The sequence below is a fragment of the Strongylocentrotus purpuratus genome, unplaced genomic scaffold (assembly GCF_000002235.5).
Source record: "Strongylocentrotus purpuratus isolate Spur 01 unplaced genomic scaffold, Spur_5.0 spur5_scaffold_21, whole genome shotgun sequence".
In the NCBI taxonomy this organism is placed as follows: Eukaryota; Metazoa; Echinodermata; class Echinoidea; order Camarodonta; family Strongylocentrotidae; genus Strongylocentrotus; species Strongylocentrotus purpuratus.
The window spans coordinates 19,698,244-19,716,625 of record NW_022145607.1 but is presented as its reverse complement, the minus strand read 5'-3'; the positions used below and the strand labels follow the sequence as shown (position 1 = coordinate 19,716,625).

General features: G+C 40.3%; 2 protein-coding genes across 2 annotated transcripts; both read right to left on the bottom strand.

The window, feature by feature from the left end:
• Positions 1-1,373: 1,373 nt before the first annotated feature.
• On the bottom strand, positions 1,374-9,116 carry LOC115918108 (tubulin alpha-1 chain-like). Its single transcript, XM_030995276.1, has 3 exons — positions 9,033-9,116; positions 4,457-4,679; positions 1,374-4,135 (listed from the first exon to the last, which is right to left on the bottom strand). The coding sequence occupies exons 1-3, from the start codon at positions 9,033-9,035 to the stop codon at positions 3,003-3,005; spliced, it is 1,359 nt and encodes a 452-aa protein (XP_030851136.1). The 5' UTR covers positions 9,036-9,116; the 3' UTR covers positions 1,374-3,002.
• Positions 9,117-10,760: 1,644 nt separating this feature from the next.
• LOC762594 (tubulin alpha-1C chain) lies at positions 10,761-16,008 on the bottom strand. Its single transcript, XM_030995275.1, is given in 4 exon segments — positions 10,761-11,311; positions 11,313-12,409; positions 12,720-12,942; positions 15,916-16,008. Coding segments are annotated over 4 exon segments (1,503 nt in total). The 5' UTR covers positions 15,919-16,008; the 3' UTR covers positions 10,761-11,131.
• Positions 16,009-18,382: the final 2,374 nt, after the last annotated feature.

Sequence of the window (18,382 nt, the reverse complement as noted above, 5' to 3'; positions counted from 1 at the left end):
TGTCTTCAAGCAGTCGTTTTATACCCCCACACCTCTCACACCAATCGTACACGGCCATACTCAAGAAATCTACCAACACCCCTAGCAACCAATAGATTCAGCCTCATTTGTTGTTAGCAACGTCAGTGCCATTGAAATAATTACTGAAATTGCATCGATGAAGAAAAAAATTATTGAAGCTTTTATTTTTCGGTCCCGTTTAATCCATAGCGTGTGATCAATTAATAAGTGATTCGCAAAGCGCATAGAGATGGCATCATAGCTAAGTTGTATGTAATGAATATTTTCGAGGTTGAACTTCGTTGTTGATAATCATTTCCACCATCACTCTAGTTAAAATATGAATTATAAATGGACACTCCAGCTTTCGGTGTCAACGTATTATGTCTTTTTCTCTCTCTCTCTCTCTCTCTCTCTCTCTCTCTTTCTCTCTCTCATCTGCCTTGCTTTTAATTTTTCTATCCTCCTCTCTCTTCATCCTCACAATGTTTATTTGTTTGTTTTACCAGACTGATATTAAACCATGTGTATACTTGTAAGTAAGCAACCAGGGGACCGACGGCTTTTAAGTCTTCTCCGAGGGCCTTGGTAGTGAAGATTAATGCCTTACCAAAGGGGGGTTTTGAACCCGGGACCTCTCAGTTACGATACCACTGATCTACCACTGAACCACTGCGCAATAGGATGCACAATCATGAAATCTTCTACAGGTGATTATGTTCTCACACTTTACAGTACTATGTCCACGTCCATGAAGCAATTGCGATGCATTACTTATTATACTTCTTTATGTATTCCCTTTATTTTGACAATTAGTCTGTCGATGATTTAATATAAACTTATTTACATAAACTTGACTTTATTCATAAATTATAAAATAAAAAGCTAAAGAGAGCGACCCCTCTCTCCATTTCTTTCTCTTCATGTTTTCTCCCTTCACTCTTGATTCCTCCTATTCCATCTTCCCCTCATTCTCTTGACCCTCTCTCTCTCTCTCTTCTCTCTCTCTCTTTCTCTCTCTCTCGTTTTCTCTCTGCCTCTTTCTTTCTCTCTCTCCCTCCCCCTCTCTCTCTTTCTCTCCCTCATTCTCACCCATCTTTAATATTCTATCCCTCCCAATACATTTATTTTCTATCGAAGCTTTTACTACAAAAATAAAGATTACCACGACATAGAGATTTCACATTATTGCAAAGAAATAACTCAAAAGTTTATTACTCACTTGTCAATACCTGTTTGGGGAAGAAAATAATGTTTATGGGATGGATTTCAAAGTGTTTTGTTAATAATGTCATTTCAATTGCATTTTGATCTTCCTTATATCCAATTAATCTGGATGATAATCTCTGATATAGTGTACTTTGTTCAATGACCATGCTGACTTGATCGTAATTATACACTTTCATCTTGTTCTATTGAATTGATCTATAATGACTGATCTATTTAATTCAGCTTAATGACACCATCACATTAACTTCACCTAGTTTTATTTCATACAACTGTAAAGTTAATTCAACAGTTGTCAAGGTTACTTTATTTTTCTCATTAAAAATAATTTGTTCCACTGTAGATTGATCTCTTCCACTGTAGATTGATCTCAATATTAATCTCATGTTAAACTTATCTTGTTCCAGGTAGTTGTTCTTGATGATCGCTTCAAACTCACGTTAATGTACTAGGCCAAGTCCAAGCTATTTTGTCTCACACGGTATCGACCGTCATCTAACATCTGATTATTGTCTTAAGCTAATAACCTTATAAACTTTATAAAGATCAAAGGGAAAAGTAAACTGATATAAATTTATATTCATAACCTCACTGTACATGGTAACGTATGGGAGACCGAAATGGCGTCATACAATGGTCTTGCTGGATAAGCCCACCGCACACTATACGACCCTCCTGCGATCCTCCTGCGATCCGACTTAGAAGAAATGGCAATTATATTAATTATCGAAATCTAAACAAAATTTATATTTTGAGATCTAGGTTCTAAATAATGATATGGATACGAACAACCAGAATTTTAGTGCGTTTAACTCTCCTAGTCAGAATTAATCCGAATCGGCTTCTAATCGTAGACAATCACACTACTGGTGCGATGTCACTACGATTCTGAGCCGACTTAGATTGTTCTTCTCCAAAGATACTTGAATTCATTGAAATGTTTGATATCACTAATCATATGACTATTTAGATCCTCGGCAGTTAAGATTTTACCAGTCATAAAAGTTCATATCAAATGCAATTGCAAATTCTACCAAAATCGGATCGTAGTCAGGTCGTATAGTGCGGTGGGCTTTACAAACATTATTCGTGTTAAGCGCTATTCAAATATGACTATTTTTTATTATCATTATCATTATTATAATTTTTTGTTTCGTCACCGTAATTTTCTCAGGTGAGATGGATAATCTATCCGTAGTCGTTTTACAAGTGTTCCTATGTTTACCTTAAAAGGAAAGGTGATTAACTATGCATTTTTATATACGTCCTTTTACTATGGGCCATAGCAAGATGTAACGTCCCCTTGAGCCCATAGAAACAGGTTTGCCTCTCATAGCAGTCAATATAGTCTATGATATTATATTTTGTGGTAATCAAGTAGGGCTTTTAGCAGCGAAGGAAATTACCTGTTTATTCATTAAGGACGTAACAGCGATCAGAAAGTAATCTGTCTACTAGCTGACTGTCAGTAGTTCAATCAAAGAGTAGAAGAAAAGATATACGGCACACACACATCGAGGTTGTATCACACACGAAATAAAGTCCAAACATTTCCACTGCCATTAGATCGCATTACATAGAGCATAATTTTTTCTTAATTTATACGACATGACATTTGAAGATTACATAGATATATTTTTGATGTTATATGAACACTCAAACACATATACAGGATAGAAACAGTATTGCAAAGCAATCAATAGAATGTCATACGTACAGCATTGCTGAAATCAACATCAGAGTCAAATAAATTAAGTGAAAATTAACGTCAATGCTTAGTATTCATCTCCTCCCTCTTCTTCATCTTCTGCTTCTTGAGAATCGTGACCGACTTCTTCATAATCTTTTTCAAGAGCAGCCAGGTCTTCACGAGCTTCGGAGAACTCTCCTTCCTCCATACCCTCTCCGACATACCAATGGACGAAAGCACGCTTGGCGTACATCAGATCGAACTTGTGGTCGAGACGGGCCCAGGCCTCGGCAATGGCGGTGGTATTGCTCAACATGCAGACGGCACGCTGAACCTTGGCGAGATCCCCACCAGGGACGACGGTGGGTGGCTGGTAGTTGATACCGACCTTGAAGCCAGTTGGACACCAGTCGACGAATTGGATGGTGCGCTTGGTCTTGATGGTAGCGATGGCGGCGTTGACATCCTTGGGGACGACATCACCACGGTACAGGAGACAGCAGGCCATGTACTTGCCGTGGCGGGGATCGCACTTCACCATCTGGTTGGCGGGCTCGAAGCAGGCGTTGGTGATTTCCGAAGTGCTTAGTTGCTCGTGATACGCCTTTTCGGCAGAGATGACTGGAGCGTAAGTAGCCATAGGAAAGTGGATTCGCGGATAGGGCACTAAATTTGTCTGGAACTCCGTTAGGTCAACATTGAGGGCGCCATCGAATCGCAGAGAAGCAGTGATTGATGATACGATCTGCCCGATAAGACGGTTCAGATTGGTGTAAGTCGGTCGCTCGATGTCAAGGTTACGACGGCATATGTCGTAGATGGCCTCGTTGTCGACCATGAATGCACAGTCGGAGTGCTCCAGGGTGTTGTGAGTGGTAAGGATGGAGTTGTAGGGCTCGACCACGGCAGTGGAGATCTGAGGCGCTGGGTAGATGGCGAACTCAAGCTTGGACTTCTTTCCGTAGTCGACAGAGAGACGTTCCATGAGAAGAGATGTAAATCCAGAGCCTGTGCCGCCACCGAAGCTGTGGAAGATGAGGAATCCTTGGAGACCTGTACACTGGTCAGCCAACTTCCTGACCCTGTCCAAGACTATATCGATCATCTCTTTTCCGACGGTGTAGTGACCACGGGCGTAGTTGTTAGCAGCATCCTCCTTGCCGGTAATCAGCTGCTCTGGGTGGAAAAGCTGACGGTAAGTGCCGGTACGAACTTCGTCTAAACAAAAAGAAAAGAGTTCGATATGTTACTCCTTCGACTAGTTAAGTCGACGGCATTATCTTCAAAATGCACATGACATTTTTTTTATCTTACTGCATTGAAGTTATTATTATGTACTTTAGGATTTCATACCTTCAACTATTCACACCCTGGTGGCGAATTGACGACTTAAATGTCTGCATCTGATTCGGAAGAAAAATCAGGAGTTCTTGTTGACTGTTTTTTAGCATGGGATTGACAGAAGACTTACTCTATCTTTTCCTATTTTAGCAACATTTCGATCAGGTACGTCACTAAACAAACTGCTTAGATTCTTACCAACAACAGTTGGCTCAAGGTCAACAAACACGGCACGGGGAACGTGCTTGCCGGCTCCAGTCTCACTGAAGAAGGTGTTGAAGGAGTCGTCACCACCTCCGATGGTCTTGTCTGAGGGCATCTGGCCATCAGGCTGGATGCCGTGCTCCAGGCAGTACAGCTCCCAGCAGGCATTGCCCATCTGGACTCCGGCTTGGCCGACATGGAGAGAGATACATTCACGCTGTAGTGAACAAAAATATAAAAAAACACAATTATTCCCATATACTGAAATTTGGGTTAAAACTTAAAATGTTGATAGTGGTAAATAACCGTGTAGTGCTTTAACATCGCACGATGAAATATTTCTCCGTCAGGCATTTCGCCGATGTATTTATACCAGGGGCGTAAATCCGTATCGAGGGTGGGGGGGATGATCGGCGATAGCCATCACATACTAGCACGAGCACACGCGCGCCCACACTAATTTACGCAAGCGCGCGCGATCGCGCACGCCCACACAACACACACACACACACACACACGCACACACACACATACAAACGAACTCAGTTTCCCCCTCTCGCGCGAAGAGCGGAAGCCTTGACGTTTCCTTAAATTTTTAGAGAAAGCAGACGATTGGGTGTACTGTTCACGACTCTTAATTCTCGTCTAAATTCAGCCTTCCCGCGCGAAGCGCGGAAGTTTTGACGTTTTATTAAATTATTAGAGAAAGCAGACGATTCGCTGTACCGTTTTCGACTCTTAAAAAGCCCTATTTATCTTAATTCAGTTCCCTCCTCTCACGCGAAGCGCGGAAGCCTTGACGTTTCCTTAAATTTTTTAGAGAAAGCAGACGATTGGGTGTACTGTTCTCGACTCTTAATTCTCGTCTAAATTCAGCCTTCCCGCGCGAAGTGCGGAAGTTTTGACGTTTCATTAAATTATTAGAGAAAGCAGACGATTCGCTGTACCGTTTTCGACTCTTAAAAAGCCCTATTTATCTGAATTCAGTTCCCTCCTCTCGCGCGAAGCGCGGAAGCCTTGACGTTTCCTTAAATTATTAGAGAAAGCAGACGATTGGGTGTACTGTTCTCGACTCTTAATTCTCGTCTAAATTCAGCCTTCCCGCGCGAAGTGCGGAAGTTTTGACGTTTCATTAAATTATTAGAGAAAGCAGACGATTCGCTGTACCGTTCTCGACTCTTAATAAGCCCTATTTATCTCAATTCAGTTCCCCCCTCTCGCGCGAAGCACGGAAGCCCTGAAGTTTTCTTAAATTATTAGAGAAAGCAGACGATTGGGTGTGCTGTTCTCGACTCTTAATTCTCGTCTTAATTTAGTATCCCCTTCCCGCGCGAAGCGCAAAGAGCTTAGACGTTTGATTTAATTATTATATATATAGAAAGAAGACGATTCGTGTACCGTTTTCGACTCTTAATAAGCCCTATTTATCTCAATTCAGTTTCCCCCTCTCGCGCGAAGCGCGGAAGCCTTGACGTTTCCTTAAATTATTAGAGAAAGCAGACGATTGGGTGTACTGTTCTCGACTCTTAATTCTCGTCTGAATTCATTTTCCCCTTCCCGCGCGAAGCGCGAAAAGCTTAGACGTTTGATTGAAATATTACAGACAGAAGACGATTCGTTGCACCATTTCGACTCTTATTAAGCACTATTTATCTGAATTCAATTAAATTCATTCAATATAAACAACAAATTCATTCATTCATAGACACAAACATCACATGCATTGCAGCCCTTAAATATCATCCCCTCGTCCCTTAAGTTTTAGGTGTGAACAAATGACAACCACGCGACAAAATCCAGCCCGAAAATTGTAAAAAAAAGGGGGATGTATTTGATTTTTCACCCGGAGAGTGGGTTTTTAGCTCTCTCTCTTTGGACTCCTGAGAAATGTAAAAAGAGGGTTATAATATATTTTGAATATCATAGAAAAATTGATCGAATCCCGGGATCAAATTCCTGAAACTGCTAGCTTTGAAAGCTCATTCAGGATTATTTCATTTTGAAAAGTAAAAACATTGGCCCCAGCCCCCAGTCCCCCTCGATCGACTAGAGCTCACCTGAAATTGAGGGGGGGGGGGGGGTGGTACATTTAGCAGTGTTCCGGACTTTTTTTTTTGGGGGGGGGGTCTCCAAGGCAGGAAAAGCTAGCGAAAAGCCGGCGAAAAGCCGACGAAAGGGGGATTCAGAAATGTTGGCAGTCCTGAGATAGGGGTGGGGGGGGGGTGCTTTCAAAGGGAGGGAACGAGCATACTCGTACCCTGAATAACACTGAGTGGGGGGAGGAGAGCCGGGCATCTACTGTACATGATTGCACTTTTAAGCGCTTGCGTGCTGGCGCACTTTACGTCTAGGCTTTAATAATACCTTACAAAATAACGAAAAATTATTCTGAAGTTTATGAAGTGCTTGTTCGCGCACGTCGCGCAACTACTCTTTATGATCGTGACATACTGTATACGTGTAGGCTATACAGTTATACATACATTAAAAAAAAAAATCATTTCCAATGCATTATGCTGAAAGTGAAACCATCACATTTTTTCCCCTTCTTCTTCTTCCTTTTTTTTTTGTAATCTCAGGGGGGGGGGATGATTGTACAGGCCATCCCCCTACTTCAAGCCAGGGGGATGCAGCCCCCCCCCCATCCCCCGGGATTTACGCCCCTGATTTATACCCCCCCCCCCCACTTGTACTTCTTTAGCAACGACCGTGGCATCTAGACAAATCTACCAAGGCCAGCTTCTGCACCAGACAGTGTTGTACCGTTGTTAACGGCAACAAATATATGGTTAAATCCAGCAATTATTTCCCGCCTAATATGAACCGCGATCGAATGAGCAACATGGACAAATACTCGTAACCCCTGGCAACCGCTGCATGGATCTATTCAGGATGTCCTTGCCAGCGCAATAGTCGCTCTGTGTTTACCACCACAGAGCATCCATATGCCCGTACTTTAATGGATGCCTCTCCCTCTCTTCATCCACGGCAACCCATTCATGACTCATCAAAGCGGAATATTTTCCTGATCATTCCCTAAAATGATCGTACGTGTTAAAACAGTGGAGGTACTGTAGCTCAATTGTTTTATCTTTCCTGAAATCTTATTTCAGAACGAACACGGGAACGCAAAAGAGTAAGGGTGTTGCGGTTTTTACCAAGCTGTTTCATTTTAATGAATGATCTATGGAGGGGGGGGGGGGAGGGGGGGGGGGTATTGTTATCAGATTTACGCAAATACATATTTTTCTACGTACTCAAATTAATAGCAGGTTTTTGCCAATCTTAAGGTACCATGTATATGCATTTAAAATTGAAAAAATGATATATGAATCAATGAACCACAGAATAGCAGTTTTTGATATCGAGGGGAAGATATTCCACTCGGTCTTGCCAACTAGATGCTCTCAGGTCATATTACAATTAATAAAGTTATTATTATTATTGCTATTATTATTATTATTATTATTGTTATTATTACTATTATTATTATTATTTATTTATTTGGCAAAACAAAGTGTATACAAAAGAATTACATAGAAAAACAAATCATACAAAACAAAGGATGAAAATCATTACAAAAAAAAACATTATCGTGATTCCCATGAGCATTTACAAGTTGCCAGGAATGGGGCAGGCAAACTAAATCACCGAAACCGTAAAGAGTTACTACTCTGATACTAATTTCTAGTCACAGTAAATAAATTTGTTTTCAACACGATTCATAAACATGATGAAAAGATTGCAAAGATGAAGATGAATGGCATCATGGCAATAAATATCTCCCCCCCCCTCATCCCCGTCATTATGTGTTCACCATTTCTTCCTAAGTAGTCTATGATCAGAATTTGATGATGAATCCAAAGTATTGGGCATTCATTAAAGGTAAAGACCAGTTATGGTCATGCGATCGCATTGTAAAAGAAACGATGTGGAATCGATCAGAAAGGGTTGATCATCTAGCATCTGCAAGGTTCTGGAATCATCAAAATGATAAGAAATTTGGCCCATTCTTCGTAAAGTTACAAGCACTATACACAGAAATATGTATATGGGACTACCCTATATCTCTTACAGACCATGAGAGAAACAAATTTACCAAATATATGAATTAGTAGGCGGTTTCCCAGCAAATTTTTTATCATCGTGTATTAGTCAAAACATATTCTTTCACAGTCATGATTGGTAATGAGAGCTTTCATGTCATTTTTTGAAATTGGGGCGTTTCCAATACTGGTCTTTACCTTTAATCACAAATCATGTATTCGTTTTCATTAAAGGCTTCATCATACATCCCATACTCGTCCTACTCATCCCCACTCTCCATCTTGGATGTACTCTAAGCATTTACCCTCATGAGATTGAAACGATGGATTTGCAATGAGGAGACACGCCCACATCATCTTTCAACTCTTTATAGTTCATCATGAACGTAATGGCGTCAGCTATACAAGACATGCCAACGTGAGAACATCAACAATAATACTATTCTTCTTGTCAACATAATTATACTCCAACCACCATTGACACATATCATCCAAAACATTTCAAATTTGAATACAGAACTCACCATGTTGGTACGGTGGTTAACGTCGTGTCTTGCGATGAAACACAGTGATCAGGGCTCGGCCGAAATAATTATGCAGACGGCCTGTATCCAAGCAGTCGTTTTATATACCCCCAAGTCACGCCCATGAGTCATACACAGTAGAGATGAGTCTCCACAAATTGGCCGATCCCCTCAACAACCGATTCTCTCTGAATAATTTATTCAATAGCAACGTCAAATGCCATGTGAATAATGGCACAAATTGCAGCGACGACATAAATTAATTTCCTCTCAGTTTTTGATCACCAACAATGGACGTTGCATTAATAACTAATTATTGCGCGAGGCGCATAGAAATGAGTCAGTACTATGATGTGCGTAATAAAACAGTTTATTATTTTCAAGGTGAACATCGTTCATCGGTCGATGAGTTTTATGTTTAAAAACTGTCATCACCATCAGCATTATCAAAAGCTTCATGTAACGGGCCAGTTTATTTTAACTTTAGGTTTCGGTATATAACCCTATGTTATTGCGAAATGATATCTTCACATCTGGCTGGCTGGCTGCTTATTTCGCATATTCGCAACTCTCAAATCTTAAAGATTGCGATCCGAGCAAATAAATGTGTGACCCCTTTTTTATATACGTATATTTAGCGTTTAGATGTAATAAAGAAATCAATGCATGTTAATGCAAAATGTCCCGATCATCTCGCCGTTCTATGACCGAGGGACTTGGTAATGAGTATTAATGCCTTATCAAAGAGCACTATCGCATCGACTTGGTTTCGAACACAGAACCTCCCGGTTACGTGACCACTGCTCTACCACTGAGTCATCAGTTCTAGTTTCGTCACGTTCATGGGTTCGTTAATTAGCAAAAATAAATTGCTTCATTAATGAAATGGATACAAAAAAGTTATGTAAATGCCTATGGGTTCTCTGTCGTTTTAAAACACACACACATCCACATCCAAACTCATACACACATACCCACACACACACACACGCGCGCGCACGCACACGCACACCAATACATACTCGCACACACATTCTCGGACATATAGAATGATGTACATGGTATTTTATTTAATATTATTTTGTGTGTGTCCGCGTGTAATGTATGTGTATAATAACTGTATAAAGCTGTTAAAAAATATCAATATTCTTGGTAATTCATTTTGCACAATGAAATTTGACATAACGATCTAACTTCGTCTTCCTTCTCTCTCTCTCTCTCTCTCTCTCCCTCTCTCTCTCTCTCTCTCTCTCTCTCGATCGATTCTAGAACGAACTATCTACTCTGATCCCCGAAAAAATACCAACATGGACAATTACCCTTGGAAAACTACCATCTTGGAGTTTTATCCCCATATACCTACCACGTGGTCTTGTTACCTCATTTATTGTTCTGTTAAGGTAAATAGTGTAATTCCTTGACGTTATGGTCAGGGGTAGTTGTCGGGGATCACACTCCGGATTTTTGTTTCCGTCTGGTACAGAACGAAACTTGTTACAATTCTATATTCTTCCCAAAACATATTATACATGACAGCAGTATTCTTTATTTTCAAAAACAATACTCTTTATTGTGCACTAGCAGAACCATACGAAATGCACCGTGTGCTACAACTTGCTTTCGTGTGCTTACAATGCCGACAGCAACTAAATCCTTTCTTGTGAATCCAGTTGTGCGTAAAATGTGTCACATCTAAGATCTAACGAGGAACGAGATGTGAACGTTGACTTGGAAATTGGTAAAGGGTAGAAGACCATAATAAATAGATTAATTGTCATGAACAATCCATTTCCTAATTTATTAAGTGTGTCTTTTACTTGACACTGCCAAGATAATAATAATTCAGGCAAAATGTGTTTTTTTGGGGTAAATACTATGCAAATGGTTTGAATAAGATGTTTATCACAGAAAGATAGATGCGAAGCTAATGAGCCATTAGAATGATATCGTGCCTGATTAATTAAGGGATTGTGTGTAAAATTAAACAAAATTACGGAGTTTTGTTACTAACAGTAATTGACAAGGTTTCAATTATACCCACAACTTTTACAGATTGACCTTTCTACAAGCTTGCATTAGAAATGATTTAGTTTAAAGCATTAAAACATTATGTGACATGTAGTGAAGTACATATGCAATACTGTGGGTATGTAGTAGGACGTCTTAGAAAGAACCTTTCCTTTTGTAAGGTTATGAATGTGTGCTTTCTTAAATTTGAAAGACATAATCATCATGTTGGGAACTTCTTTAATATTCCTCTCCTTCTTCTTCTCCTTCTTCGTCGACCGAGTCGACACCGACTTCTTCGTAGTCCTTCTCGAGAGCAGCCAAATCCTCACGAGCCTCGGAGAACTCTCCTTCCTCCATACCCTCTCCGACGTACCAATGGACGAAAGCACGCTTGGCGTACATCAGATCGAACTTGTGGTCGAGACGGGCCCAGGCCTCGGCGATGGCGGTGGTGTTGCTCAACATGCAGACGGCACGCTGAACCTTGGCGAGATCGCCACCAGGAACGACGGTGGGTGGCTGGTAGTTGATACCGACCTTGAAGCCAGTTGGACACCAGTCAACGAATTGGATGGTACGCTTGGTCTTGATGGTAGCGATGGCGGCGTTGACATCCTTGGGGACGACATCACCACGGTACAGGAGACAGCAGGCCATGTACTTGCCGTGACGGGGATCGCACTTCACCATCTGGTTGGCGGGCTCGAAGCAGGCGTTGGTGATCTCAGCAACAGTCAACTGCTCATGGTAGGCCTTTTCTGCAGAGATGACAGGGGCGTAGGTGGCCAGAGGGAAATGGATACGTGGATAGGGCACAAGGTTGGTCTGGAATTCTGTAAGATCAACATTGAGGGCGCCATCAAATCGCAGGGATGCGGTGATGGACGAGACAATCTGAGCCATCAAACGGTTTAGATTGGTGTAGGTGGGACGTTCGATGTCGAGGTTGCGGCGGCAGATATCGTAGACGGCTTCATTGTCGACCATGAAGGCACAGTCGGAGTGCTCCAGGGTAGTGTGTGTGGTCAAGATGGAATTGTATGGCTCAACAACAGCGGTGGAAACCTGAGGAGCTGGGTAGATGGCGAACTCTAACTTGGACTTCTTTCCATAATCTACGGAGAGACGCTCCATGAGCAGCGATGTGAACCCGGAGCCGGTGCCGCCGCCGAAGCTGTGGAACAGGAGGAAACCCTGTAGTCCCGTGCATTGATCCGCAAGTTTCCTGATTCGGTCGAGAACAATATCGATTATTTCCTTTCCGACGGTGTAGTGACCACGGGCGTAGTTGTTGGCAGCATCCTCTTTGCCAGTGATCAGCTGCTCAGGATGAAAGAGCTGTCGGTAAGTTCCGGTCCGGACTTCATCTACAATGACGAAAAATGGCATGATGATTTACTAAGGTGTCCATGTTCAATCCTAGAATAAATGTCGTTTAACATTCTATATAGCAAGAGATATATATTTTAATTAAACCTCTTGGGATCGTAAGGAATTGATGGATTGGAAATACAATCAGACATTAAAAGGAGAGGTAGTTAAATATCAGATTTGCACCTCCATATAGGCACATCTACTCGAATATGGCCCAAACGATTTGTAAGTGTTTCAACGATGAAATGTAAACTCCCGGACAAACTCAAAATCATTACAAAAGATCCCGTATATTATGCATACCGACTACGGTTGGTTCGAGATCGACGAAGACGGCACGGGGCACGTGCTTGCCAGCTCCAGTCTCACTGAAGAAGGTGTTGAAGGAATCATCACCACCTCCAATGGTCTTGTCTGAGGGCATCTGGCCATCAGGCTGGATGCCGTGCTCCAGGCAGTACAACTCCCAGCAGGCATTACCGATCTGAACTCCGGCTTGGCCGATGTGGACTGAGATACATTCACGCTGGAGAAATAAAGAAAGAAAAAAGGATTTAACCATAAAGCTAACATGAAATGCCCCTTTGAAATTGAATATGCACTTTATATGATCCCTTTTCCCCTTCATAGAGGTATCGTTGTATTGTGGATATATCACCAGACTGTGCATATCATGGTTCACGGTTCGAGTCCCACCGCGGTACTAATATCCTTTAGAAAGCCATTAATCTACATTTGGCACTCCCCACCAAGATGTTAAATGGGTACCCTATAGAATGCGAGCGCTAATGTGGTTGGATTGGCAATCGATTCCAATGACCGGGGTAATAATAAGTCCTTCGCATTGTTATAGAAACTTTCTTGGGTACATGAATAATATGTTGAGGAATTATGAGAATGAGTGTGTATCAATACAATCCTTGTTATTTGTTCATAGTTGAACCATTACAGCTTTTAATTCTTCCCCGCTCAATTTAACATTTTATACCATTGATGTAAAATTAGAAATGTCTAAGTAGAAAACAACTGTGTTGTCTTAAAACTTAATTCTATTAAATTACAAAGAGCAAAAATGCTCTCAAATGTTTCATCGTGTTCACATAAATAAATTAAATTCAACGCTGCCTTTGATACAAATAATTTTTTGAAAACAGAAGGAAAGTAAAATCGTTCGATTGTTATTCCGTACAGTAATAGGTTTTGGTGCAGCTACTAAGCAATATTAATATGTTGGTAAAGTTGTCGTATTTCGACTGTATATAGAGTACCTAACATAACATTTAGATGGTAATTCTAAGCCGTTTACAACACTACACTAATGCAAACTATAGGAGGTTATTGACCAGTCACTTTGGCAAATATTTGCGGACCATGACTCTGGAAGCAAAAATAATCTTGAACCACTGCAAAGCAGAGATTGTTCTTCGTCACGGGGAAGCTGGTGGAAGACGCAAATGTATTTTTTCTAGCCTTAATTCCCTATATCATATGTTGTAGAAACAATGCCAAACGAAATTGAAGGATTTGTTGTGTTTTGTTTGTAAAGAAGCGATACCACGAGGATTTTCTTAGACATTTTAACTGTTATTTTATGAAGTAAAACAGAATAATAATGTTGGGCTGACTTTAAAGAAAATGATACCTCACCGATCGTCTTAGTAATAGAATAACATTTCACCAGCAACTATTTTAAAAGTAAAACAAATAACCTGAGTTTTGTTAGATAAGAAAGATATCTCACGGATTGTTTAAATCAGTGTAGCGTATTTCGCATCAGCTGCTAAATTATAGTTTTGAAGCATATAGAAAAGGCCAGAAAGTATACCGCTTTCCCAATTGAAACATGCATTAATCTATACATGTTTAGCAGGAGTAACTGGAATAAATAAGCAAGTTTTCTTGAGTGAAATCTAATCCATTCGCATTCCATAAAAATCAAACGCATATACAATTATGGCCAATACTTGTTATCAATTTTAAAGCGTGAGAGTCAGTAAACAAACAAAACTATTAAAGTTTGGGTAATGGGTTTACAGTACCTCCGGAGAAACTACCGTGCCCCTGTTTAATATAAATTTTCGGATACGCCACTTTGATGCCTTTCAAATTAGCTATCTAGCAGTATACATTATGAATTACATTAACGCTACGACTTGATATATATTACTTTATTGAAACAAAATTACTCTAATTCGTTCCGACAAATCGAATAAGTTGAGACACGGTGGCGGATAAATATCACATACCGCTCTATCTCCTTGAACTTAATTGAAATTAATCAGATTGCGGAGAGCTGATATAAGACTTGACACGGGCAACATGCACAGCAGGCAGGTATATCAAGAAGAAATATCATTGCTCAAGGGGTTTTCAAAAGTGTACCTGGGAAAATAACGCAGAGACCATATAATATTCTTAATATTCTTGACATTTTACCACGCTCAGAGTTATTATTGGTTCTTCAGACATTAAGATATTATTTTTCAGCTTCTATTTCATTCCAATGTTTCGCGTGACAAATAAAGGAATTGTTAAAGGTTTTAACAACAGGTGTGTCGAAATAAAGAAATGAAGATGTCTATCAATTGCGAAAATCTTCAAAAGCAAACATAACGTCTTTCGTAATAGATCATTATCAATACCTGAATACACAACCCCTTAACCCCAAAACGCCTTCTCTTAACTCCCTTGTCCACCTTGTAATATCGCCGTCCATACCCGTTTTGCAATCACTTAATTGGTTATCATGGTTATTGATCACCAGATGCTTTGGACTTTGATCTTATGACATTTGGGTTGTAGACACGGTTGCCAAGCTATACTAACTGCTGTTGGTTTAAACAGAAACTCTTCCCAATCCAGATGTGCAATACAGTGGGGGAAGTAGAAATGGCGCACAAGTGTTTAAGATGAGAAATCGTTCACCAGGAAGCAGATTTTGGACAGAAGATGAAATCATATTCAAGATATGCATCAACATTTTTTGATAGCGACATGCATAACCATACTGACGAGAGTATAGTCAGGAGCTCGAATCTCCCCTCTATAAACAAAAATTGTTCTTTCTACAAAACATTATCATGCATGCATTTGAATTCATATAACCATTGACCTACATGTACTACGATATAACACGTGACATGTACAAGACTCTTTTTCAAATAAGGATGAAATTCTGAAGGAAAAAAAATCACATGTCGATCGATGACAAGAAAACGAGTGAATAGAGTACTATTAGAAAATAAAATTGTGTGAACAAATACCTTAACTTGCAATAGAATTGGATTGGAGTTTGTGAGAGAGATCGACAGCAGATTTCAACCATCAGATCTATTTCAAATTAAGGCTGAATGTTGTATTATTCGGAATTAAGGGCGATACCAAGTTAAATTAAGTTAAATGTCCTAAATATAGATAGATAATTCAGTAGAAATACACTGTTGTGTTAAAGGTATATAATCACTAGAAGATTTAAAACGCAATAAGATTTGAAACTTACCATGATTGGTTTTCGGGATGAAGATATATTTGCTGCTGCTGTGCTTTGCGATGTAACAAGCAGACGGCTGTACTATCGAATGAAGATATCTGACGACTTACCAAGCTTTAAATACGAAGCACCTCAAACGAAGCACCGCAAACGTGGCGCGAAAGATAGGAGGTCAAAATTAATGTTTAGTTGTCATTTGCAGACCTTTTTGTCCTGTGCTCGCATCCTTTAGATTATTCATGTATGCTGAATTATAATACATTATTATCCCCTCTATTTCTACCTAAGTTTGATTATCAATTATGTATCGCTCACTCTCTGTCCACTTAGTTTATGTACCGTTAAACTAATTTAATCATATACAGGGGCGGATCTAGCTTTTTTCTAAGGGGAGGGTTTGACCAAAATAATGACGATGCAGAGCATCGTCCACGAGCCGATGTTTTTGGGGGTGTTTATTTGAACTCCGTAAGTGATGTTTTCCTGGCATCTATTAACACAATGGAGACCATAAAAAGCAGTGCATGATAACGTCTTTTTAAATCAATTAACAGTTTAATACACAGTTATATCCAGAGTTATCATGTGTTTGGTTAAGTGACCAGATGAGTTGAATATCTTCTCACAATATTTGCTCTTGAAAGGGTTTCTCTCCAGCGTGCGTTCTTTTCTTTCTTTTTTTTCTTTTTCCCCCCTTTTTTGGGGGGGGGGGGGGGTGGCCGCCCAAGGGGGGGGGGGGTTTAAACCCCTAACCCCCGTAGATCCGCGCCTGATATAACCTCCCCCTTGCTTTCTCGCCCCCTCTCCTCCACTCTTCCTTAACCAGAATGGAATCATGGATTGATGGAAGAAAAAAATGAAGGAAAAAGAAGACTCTCAGAATAACTCGAAATATTGTTTAGATTTACGTTTCGCAGCATTAGTCCCAGAACATTATATCTTTGTTCTGCCAACACTGTTCATTCAAGTTGGTATAGTAAATCGGAATAAAGCATATGAATCAATAAATCACTATCATATAGTGTTTTTTTGCACGTTTAATACGCAGGATATCTTTAAATCTTCAACAAAATATTGGTTAAAAATTGTTAAAGGCAAAAGTTGCTTGTTCAAATATTCAAACATGGCAAAACTGAAAACTCGTTGGACAATTGGAGATTGAACGTCCTTCTTGAATGTGTATATTTTCATTGTAACATCGATAATCAGTTGCCTTTTTGGAAAATTGCCTTCTTGAAATTAGGTCTTACAAATAAGACTTCTCTCAGTAACGGTCTTCTTGTAAACTTTGAACTAAACAATAGAAGCGTGTATTTGTTTTACGAAGTGACACACCTAATCGTTCGATAAGAACCATATCAGTTTTATTATATAATACTGATTCTTCAAAGATGAGTTAAATATTAACAGTTTAGACGCAAGATGGCCTTATATTTCAACCATTCTAGCTCTATAATATATGTGTTCCTAAAGGCGCAAAAAGCTTGTCAGTTTCTTTTAGTGGATTTCCACTAATTATTTATCCCCAATCTATCTCCCCCAAAAGTAAGTTTCAAGGATTGCATCTAATTTTAAATTTTACACGAACCCAATGGCATGTGATTATATAATCGTCAACATAATATTTCCTTTTATATTTCTGTTGACACTCGAACTGTATTGTCACACTTCTTTTGGAATTGAAGTAGGCGAAAGTTTTTGTCCGGGGTCAGCTCTCTGGGTGTATGTGCCCTAAGGGTAGTTTTTCAGAGGTGACTACTTAATAGATCTTATCCATAGCCAGGGGCGGCGGTTTCTTTTCATGACCGGGGGGACGAAATGCGAGGGACGACGGAGCAATGGCATAATGGGCAAAAACGTTTGGGAGGGGTAGAACAAAATCCGCATCACCACCACTCTAACATATTACGCAGGCCCTGGGAACAGTTTTCAAAGTGGGGGAGGGGGGGGGGTGGGGGCGGTTTAAATATTTAACGATCAGGTAGAGCAAAGCAAAGCAAAGAGGAGCGTACATATGCGTGGGGTCCAGGGGCAAGGCCCCGGCGGGTGTCAGGGACGGAGCCTTATGAAGCTCAGGGATTTAAGGCTTTTATTACGGTCAGATGAGCATCCTGGGGGTGGAGCCCCCAAGACCATACTTTGAAAAAAGTGCATTCTTGATGCTTGATTTACAGTGTGATAAATACAACTGGGGGAGCATGTTTAGGAAGCTGCTCCAATTCCTACGAGATCTTATTTATAGGATTTTGATAGGGTATGGAAGGTAGGCATAAGTAAGTGGTGCTAACAACAGATGAGAAGGGCAACAATCATTTAAGAAAAGAGCAATTTGGGGGGTACTTGAAAAAAATCACGGAGAACTGTGTCCCCTCGCCAAATGCTCCGGGGATGCCCCCTTTGGCGTAGTCCTATATAGGTAATGGAAATGCTTTATCTCCAAATTTTCATGAAAAACACGTCATTACGTCAGTGATTT

Bases quoted from the DNA above. Each gene is read 5' to 3' on its own strand.
- LOC115918108 (XM_030995276.1), bottom strand. The intron at 4,136-4,456 runs GTAAGAATCTAA...CTTTTTGTTTAG, and splicing joins CCTTGAGCCAACTGTTGTTG to ACGAAGTTCGTACCGGCACT.